The sequence below is a fragment of the Otolemur garnettii genome, unplaced genomic scaffold (assembly GCF_000181295.1).
Source record: "Otolemur garnettii isolate 467f Iridium unplaced genomic scaffold, OtoGar3 scaffold00003, whole genome shotgun sequence".
NCBI lineage: Eukaryota > Metazoa > Chordata > Mammalia > Primates > Galagidae > Otolemur > Otolemur garnettii.
Genome location: NW_003852398.1, coordinates 24,635,833 through 24,644,638, shown reverse-complemented (window position 1 = coordinate 24,644,638; position 8,806 = coordinate 24,635,833). Strand labels below are relative to the sequence as shown.

Sequence of the window (8,806 nt, the reverse complement as noted above, 5' to 3'; positions counted from 1 at the left end):
GAGCCAGTTGCTCCTGGCTTTCCAGGTAACCAACCACTCTAAGCATCTCCCTCTCCTGGGACCCTTGTGCTGTTTCTAGAGCTCCATCCTCAGCTTCCCTCCACCCTCAGGGACTAGCTGGGGGACCTGAAGAGCACATTTCATGGGGTGGCTGGTTGGACTGGGGTTGGAGGCTTCCCTGCCACTGTCCCAGCCACACACAGCTCACTCCCTATGAGAGAGGAAGAAGGTGCCAAATCCTTGGCCTCCTACCCACCCTGCTCGAGAAAAGGGAGCTAGAACATGACCTCTTCACAGCTCCCGTAGTCACTCTCCACCATGTCAGAGCCCTCATAGTTGGGGGGCATGTGGGGCTGGCCCCGGCCTGCGAGAGGTGCCCCCTCTGCCTCACAGTCAGCGTAAGAGGGCCCCGCCCGGCTGAGCCGCATCCTCACCCCCTTGTAGCCCCCCTCTGCCAGGCAGGGCCCTGCCCCGCCCTGCCGGAACTGCGAGTGGTAGTAGCTGATGGCGGTGTACTCATTGAGACAGGGGGCGAGCAGGTGCTCCCGGGGGCTGGGGGGCCGTGAAGGCATCAGGTCCTCCAGGTTCTGGTTGCTGTAACGGGGTGGGAGAGGTGCTCGCTTGTTCTCCACCTCCAGGGGGAAGGGGAAGCCCCCATAGAGGCCAGTGGGCTCTGGCACTGATGCTGGGGTGGAGTGGCGGTGAGGTGAGGGCGGCAGAGGGCCCGGGGTCACTGCAGAGTGGGCGTATGCCCAGCCATCCTTCCTGGGGTAGGTAGGGGGCCAGACCACAGCTCCACCTGGATACGCTGAAAGGGAACAGCAAGACAGAGTGAGTACTAAGTCTCCCTGGTGAAGCTTCCATCTGGCCCTACACCGTGTAACTCAGTACATGGGGAGATGGCCCCAGGTGCGGGTGGGTATGTGGCCATCTGTGGTGCTGTTTCTGGGAACTTAAGTTGATACATGGAATTCGGTACAGGCAAATTCAAGGCTAGAGGGTTAACCCAATGCCTGTACATTCTTCACATCTCTGCCACTGAGCCGGGGGCCAGCGAACAGGGAAGACTTGGTGGCTCCGTGCGGCTAACCCCTACTGCTGGATATGACAACCCCAGCCCAAGTCCTATTGGTGGGGTTCATCTCCTTAACTGAAGGAAAAACACAGTTTTGGCTCACAGTTTTGATGGTGCCTATCACAGAGTGATAAAATGAAATGTTGCTTGGAAATCAGAAGACCAGAGTCTTTGGTCCTAGGCCCTGTTTCTGGTACTGAATAGTTCGGTGAGTTTGAACAAGTTACTTCATCTTTATGGACTCCTATCAACCAATACCTATTGTAACTATTGGTGATTATGCCAGAAACATGAAGTGCTTTGCGAATTCACTTCCTTTTGAGCCAAAGATGAGAGGAGGGTGAGGTCCTCTGCTAGGCCAGCCAGGTCTGGCCTGAAACTGCTGCACACCTCCAGACTGGGCAACTAGGAGCCTTGACCACTGTGCCTCTTTCCCTTCTCAGAAGCGCAAATGTGCTGAAATCCCCTTCCTTTCCAGGGATTCTACCTAGTCCTATCCAGGGTCCACAAGCTCCTGCCATGATCATCAATCTCATGGAGAGGCTTGGGATTTAGAAGAGTGGATCATAGTGCAACAGAAAGAGCCACAAACTCTGAGTCAAGAAACCTACCATCCTCTCCAGCCTTGAGTGCATCATGCCCTTGAGCACATCCCATCATATCCCATCACAAAAGACTAGAGTGGATGGTGGCTACCAATGCTTGCACCCCAGATAATAGAGTGTTTAGGCTTCCCATCCCCTCCCATCACTCCCAAAGGATAAGGGCCTCCAGCTGTACTGACCCAGCTCCTCGCCTGACCAGGTTCTCTTGATGACAGATTCATTGCTGGAGTGAGAAGGGACCACAGCGGGTGGGAGTCTGGGAGGCACACTGCAGACCACTGGTCGTTGCTTAGAGTTGGGTCCAAATGTGACGAGCTCATTTGGAACGGAGGTCTTGCTGGGCTCTGTTTGGTTCAAGTTGTTGCAGGAGCTGGTGGTCAACGGGTTGAGTTCAATGGCAGGCACGGCTTGGGTGTCAACACCAATGCTTCTGGCCAAGAGGTCTGGGTCCTCCATGGCCATGGGCTTGTGAGACTTGCAGCGGCGGCAGTAGAAGAGAAACCCAGCGGTGCTCACGATGATGAACACTATGGCCACCATGATGATCAGCAGCTCCTGCTGTCCCCAGTCTCCCCTTGTGATCTCAGGAGTGACCAGGCAGTGCCCTTCTGCACATCCCCGTGCCTCCATTTCACACCTGCAGGGACAGAGATGCAGTCAGGGCCCAAGTCAATATCCTGCCCTTTCCTTGCCTCCTCTTACAAACATCTCTGGGTTGGAGACCTCTGCCTTCAAGCCTACCCTCTCCCATTTCTCATCCCCCCCTCCAAAAAAAATTATTATCAAACTTATCAACATCAGAACTTTTTATCTTCTCTACCGGTAAAGTATGTCCCTCATTTGTGACCATCAGATTCTGGGCTCAGGGCATGTCTATTATTTTCCACCAGTGAGAGCTAGGCATTGACATCCTCTCCACCCATGAGGTCAGATTTCCTCCCGTACTGCTGCAGCAGAGGCATAGCATACACAGGTGTTCTCAAGCAATAATGTCAGGGTCCCAGATGCAAGTCAGCAGCTGCCCAGTAACAGTGACCAGACACCTGTGTTACCTGCTGCTCTCTCCTACAAGCCCCACACAGTCCTGGTCACTTCAGCTACCTTACCCTTGCTCAAGGAAAGCACCTGAAACCATACGACCTCCCAGGGTATTGCCGGCTTGGTCTTTCAAGGTGTAAGGTTCCCAGGAAATGACCGATTTTATCTACTTTTGAGGGGTGTTGGGAAAGGCTCCCCAATTCCATTTGAATCTAAAACATCTCCCCATGCTTGAAATTTTACCACCAATATGCATGGGCAGATAGCAGCATTTCCTACTGCAAAGTAGGGCAGGAAGTGGGGCGGGAAGTGCCAGTTGCTGAGAAAAAGCAGTTGGATTACCAACACATGGGGGAATCTGGGGCAGGGCTTTTCCCTGTCTGGGCCCCAGTTTCCCCATTTATCAAATGAGTGGGTGGACTATATCACTGGCTTTTATACATGGGCTGATAGCAAGGGGTTCCCTTGGGAGCTTTTTTTTTTTTTTTAATTGAGACAGAGTCTCACTATGTCCCCTCAGTAGAGTGCTGTGGTGGCATAGCTCACAGCAACCTCAAACTCCTGGGCTTAAGTGATTCTCTTGCCTCGGCCTCCCAAGTAGCTGGGACTACAGGTGCCTGCCACAATGCCCAGCTATTTTTTTGTTGTAGTTGTCACTTGTTTTTAGCAGGCCTGTCTGGGCTTGAACTCACTAGCCCCAGTGTATGTGGCTGGCACCCTAACTGCTGAGCTACAGGTGCCCAGCCAACTTGTTAAAAATAGAATCCGGCCCATTTTTGGAAATTCTTGTTCAGTGGATCTAGGTTGGGTCCAGGAATCTATATTTTTTACAAGTCTCCATCATGATTTTCTTTTCTTTTCTTTTTTTTTTTTTTGAGACAGAGTCTTACTTTATTGCCCTCAGTAGAATGCTGTGGTGTCACAGCTCACAGCAACCTCCAACTCCTGGATTTAGGTGATTCTCTTGCCTCAACCTTCCAAGTAGCTGGGATTACAGGGGCCTGTCAGAACGCCCGGCTATTTTTTTTGTTGCAGTTTGGCTGTGGCTGGGTTCGAACCCACCACCCTCGGTATTATGGGTCTGGCACCCTACTCACTGAGCCATAGGCACTGCCCACCATCATGATATTTTTAAAGACTCCAAAGTTTGGGAGCCATAAAATCAGATAATTGCCAAAGTCTTTTTGCCTGTAGGATTCTAGGAATTATGTTCTTTCACTTGCAGCTGCTGTAGCCCTCCAGGGCACAAGGCGCAGACAGCCTTCAGTGGGGCTCTAAACACAGCAGTGCCTATACCGAGTGGATCACTTTCCCCAAGTCATAATCTCCAGCTAAAGAACAAGGACTTCATCCATCTTTAGATTGCAGCAAGGATTAGAACTACCAAGAGAAGCTGATTAAAATGGTAGATTTCTAAGCCTCAACTCATAATTCTAATTCGGTAGTTTCAGAATAGGGCTTGGGAATCTCTTTTTATCAAGTACTTCCTTTCTCCCAAAGCATTCTGGTGCAGATGGTTGGAGGGAGACGCTTGACTTGTGCCAAAGGCCTAAAGGTCAGTCTCTGGAACACTCAGCACCTGGCCTCCCACTGGCCTCTCTCAAGGCCAGAATGTATAGCTTACTCCCTAATGGTGTCACACCCAGGGTGAGGAGTCTGTGGCAGGCTGCCTCTCCTGGGCTCACCTGTCTCCCGTGTAAGGGTGAGGGCAGTTACAGGAAGCTCCTTCAGGGGAGGAGATGCAAGTTCCCCCTTCCAGGCAGGGTGCAGAAGTGCAGTTTTCCCTTCCTCGTTCACAGTGCTTCCCAGAAAACTGTGGGGGGCACCTGCAGATGTAGCCTGGGAGGAAGAGGAGACAGGTGAGGAGTGCACTGGCCTAGCAGTTAGGGGAGGCCCTGACACTTGTGAGACCCCTGTGTTCACGTAGCTGCTCGATCGCCATTGACTTTTTGAGGGCCTCCTATGTGCTCAACACTGTTCTGGGCACTGAACTAGAGCATCCGGCTGCTGCCCTCAAAGGGCTTACAGCCACATAAGCAGCAGTCCCTAAACTTGTTAGCATAAGGCACTGGTCTCATGGAAGACAATTTTTCCACAGGCCAGAGGGTGGGGGAGGAGAGATTTGGGGATGATTCGAGCGCATTACGTTTATTGTGCACTTTATTTCTATTTATTATTACATTATAACATATAATGAAATAATTATACAAGTCACCACAATGCAGAATCAGTGGGAGCCCTGAGCTTTTTTCCTACAGCTGGACAGTCCCATCTGGGGAGGATGGAGGACAGTGACTTCTAAAGTTTGCTGCTTATGTCCTCAGCGCCACCTCGGATCATCCAGCATTGGATTCTCATAAGGAGCCCACAACCTAGACCCCTTGCATATGCGGTTTACGGTAGGGTTGTGCTTTTATGAGACTCTAATGCTGTGCTGATCTGACAGGAGGTGGAGCTCAGGCCTTGATGTAATGGAGAGTGTCTAAAAATACAGATGGAGCTGCACTTGCTTGCCCACTGCTCACATCCTGCTGTGCAGCTGGGTTCCTAACAGGCCACGGACCAGTACCAGTCTGCTGCCCAGGGGTTAGGGGCCGCAGAGGTAAAGAGCAGGAATGAACAGACTAATAATAATAATAATAATAATAATAATAAAAAACACGTGTTTAGTGCCAGTCACTGCTCTCAGAATCTTCATGTATTGGTTCACTTGATCCTCACAGCAACCCTGAGGACAGGAACTGTTACCATCCTCATCAAGGATGGGCACAAGGGCAAGCAGATGAGGAAAAAAGGCAGAGAAAACCAATGACATTGGCTCGAGGTTACTAAGCTAGTTAATAGCAAAACTGGGATTCAAACCCACACAGTTATCTATAATATCGTCGTCTCAGTCACTATAAAATCAGTATCACTGGAGGGAAATGTTGGGAGTGGGAGGCTAGCTTAGTCTTGGGAGTGAGGAGATACTGCATTTGAGACCTGAAGGATGAGTAGAAATTAGGCAGGCAGGAGACTGAGGGCAAAGAGGAAAGTCAGGCTGAGGCGGAGAGTGTGCAGAGGCTTGAGAGAGGGTGCGGCATGTTCCAGGGGCTAAAACCACAAGGTGGGCTGGCCTGGCAAGGAACAGGGAGAGTGCAGAGAAGCCGCGTATGGGGATCTGGACTCCATCCTATCCTGAAGGCTCAGGGTGCAGCACCTCTGCCTGTTTCTCCACAGATCAGAAGTGGATAAGGTCACTCTGGCTCTGTGGAAGGGTGGAAGGTGGAAGGCAGTGAGAGGAGCTGGAAAACAGGCAGGTGGCTGGTCCTAGAGAAAAGCTGAGAAGTGATGGGAGCCTGGGTCAGAGGAACAGCAGCTGGGACAGACAGAGTGATGGAGTCCTTGGATATTTTGCAGGTACAAATGAGAGAATGATGAGCCAATCAAAAATTCTCAAAAAGGGGCGGCACCTGTGGCTTAGAGGAGTAGGCTGCCAGCCCCATATGCCGGAGGTGGTGGGTTTAAACCCAGCCCCGGCCAAAAACTGCAAAAAATAAAAATAAAATAAAATAAATAAATAATAATAAAAATCCTCAAGGAACTCCAATTAGACCTCCTATTTGATCCTGCAATCCCATTACGAGGCATCTACCCAGAAGAAAAAAAATTCTTTCATCATAAGGACAATTGCAGTAGCATGTTTATCGCAGCTCAATTTACAATCGTCAAAATGTGAAAACAACCTCAATGCCCACAAACCCAGGAATGGATTATCACACTGTGGGATATAGATACCATGGAATACTTTTCAGCCACTAAAAAAGATGGAGACTTACATATTTTGTATTAAACTGGAGGAGGTGAAGCACATTCTTCTTAGTAAAGCATCACAAGAAAGGAGAAGCAAGAATCCAAGGGACTCAATTCTAATATGAATTGAGCTAATAAAAGGCGGGGGTAGGGGAATGAGCAAGTGGGGAGAGGGGAGAAGGGAGGGAGATAGAGGGTCATGGTGTATGGCACAGCTCTTGGGGGGTGGAAAACAATTATAAGAGGGACTTTATCTAACAACTGCAATCAGTGTAACCTAATTCTTTGTACCCTCAATGAATCCCAAACAATAAAAAATAATTCTAATTATTAAAAAACAGTTAAATAAAAACTTTTGGGAAAATATGTGATCTCCTATTTATGTAAACATAAATTCCCAAGCAAAAAAAAGGGGGGGGGGTGAGAAAGAGACTTGGCATGGACCAGTGATAACACTAAGGTATGTGATAAACTCAATCCTCTGTACCTAATGTTCCCACTCATGTCCACCTTTATCCCCCCCAAGCAGAAAGAAAGGCAGTTTTTGTTGAGGGAGAAGAAAGACTCCTGGCTTCCCCTAGCGTAGGCCTAGCAGATCCCAACCCACTACTCACAGGACAGTGAGAGGAAGACAGGGAGATGTGGAATGGAGAGGCAGGAGTTCTCCACTGAGACCTCCTCCCCAACTAGCCTCTCCCACTTCAGAGCCGAATGGCCTGGGCCATGTTCCTTTCCCTCTCTTGGTATCCCTTGGCCCTGCAGCTTCCTGGCTGTACAGGGGAACTCTCTCTCTTCTTCCCTCCTTCATGGGGCTGTGGTGAAAGAACTTGCTCTGTAGGCTCTACAGTGACATACGATTATTAGGTCAATGTCAGGGTCCTCTGAAGAGCCTTCTGAGATAGACCCTAGGGCTACCCCACTCCCCACACTGCAGCCCTTACCTGCCCCGGGGGTCTGTGAGCAGATCCCACCGTTGAGGCACGGGTTCTGGCTACAGTCATCACTGTGGAGGCAGCACTGGGCCAGGGCCTGCGTCTCCAGCAAGCCTGCCACCGTCTTGCCATGGGCCAGCAGCTCCAGTGCCTCTCCATTGACCAATACAGCATCCAGGCAGCCATCAAAGCCCTGGGAGACATTTGAGGAAGAGGGCAAGAGGATGAGGCCTCCCAGCAAGAGGTGTCTTTCAGACCTTGGGCTCTGGCAGTTCCCTGGGACCGCAAGAGAGGCATCGCCCATGCTGTCAACCAGCAGGCGAATGGAGGTGTCCATCTGCTCCACCAGGATGGAGTGCCACTTTTGGTCATTCACGGGGCGCTGGGAGGAGAGGTTTCCATAGTAACCTCCTGAACAGTGGTATTCCAGCTGGGGCACCCCATTGACCAGCTGCAAAGAAAACCCAAATAGCCATCATCAGCAAAGCCTAGAAGTCCCTGTGAAACTACGAATGGGCTGCTAGTTCAAAGAGTGTTTATATTTTCATGGGTAAGAGGGGTTGTGTTTGATGATTTTCAAGGCTGTTTTAGACATTGCATTTTTAGAACATAAAAGCCCTCAAAATCCTTTTCTGTCTGAGGTCTCATTTGGCTCTCACTGTACTCCATGGGATGGTCTGCGTAAAGGTGACATCTCCATTTCCCAAATGAAGAAACTGGGGCCCAGAAATGCCTTGCTGGCAAGACCCTATATTTTAAATTCTTCTTCACAGGCCTGTTCAGTTGTGAAGACTGGCCTTCAGGGATTCAAACCACCCGCCTCTTATTTCCACTTCCTTATTCAACAGTTCAGCAGTTCTCAAAGTGGGTCTCCAAGACTTTTTCAGAGGATCCATCAGAAAAAAACTATTTCATAATAATGTTAAGACTTTATTTGTCTTTTTACTCTTGTTATCTCACAAACATCCAGTGAAGTTTTGGAGACACATGCTATCACAATAGATGAATACAGAAGTAGGTATGGGAAGCCAGCTAACTTCTGTTAAGCCAGATAGAAGAGCAGCTTGCCAAAATGTAAAACAATGGCTCTCTTCTTTTTTTATTTTGGAAAATACAATTATTTTTTATAAAAATATGGTATTTAGGCTTGTTGCCTGTTGCTCAGTAGTTAGAGCGCCAGCCACATGCACAGGGCTGGTGGGTTTGAACCCAGCCCGGGCCTGCTAAACTACAATGACAACAATAATTAAAAAAAAATAGCCAGGCATTGGTGGGCACCTGTTGTCCCAGCTACTTGGGAGGCTGAGGCAAGAGAATCGCTTAAGCCCAAGAGTTTGAGGTTGCTGTGAGCTGTGATGCTACGG

At 49.6% G+C, this 8,806-nt stretch overlaps 1 protein-coding gene across 1 annotated transcript in view; it reads right to left on the bottom strand.

Moving 5' to 3' along the window:
- Positions 1 to 275: 275 nt before the first annotated feature.
- The window catches only part of FAT2 (FAT atypical cadherin 2), a 64,323-nt gene continuing 55,792 nt past the window's right edge, over positions 276 to 8,806 (bottom strand). Inside the window, exons 21-24 of the mRNA XM_023515043.1 lie at positions 7,452 to 7,893; positions 4,404 to 4,557; positions 1,860 to 2,317; positions 276 to 808 (exon numbers count right to left, since the gene is read on the bottom strand). Of these exons, the coding sequence (XP_023370811.1) occupies positions 276 to 808; positions 1,860 to 2,317; positions 4,404 to 4,557; positions 7,452 to 7,893 (1,587 nt within the window). The remainder of the gene's footprint in view (positions 809 to 1,859; positions 2,318 to 4,403; positions 4,558 to 7,451; positions 7,894 to 8,806) is intronic.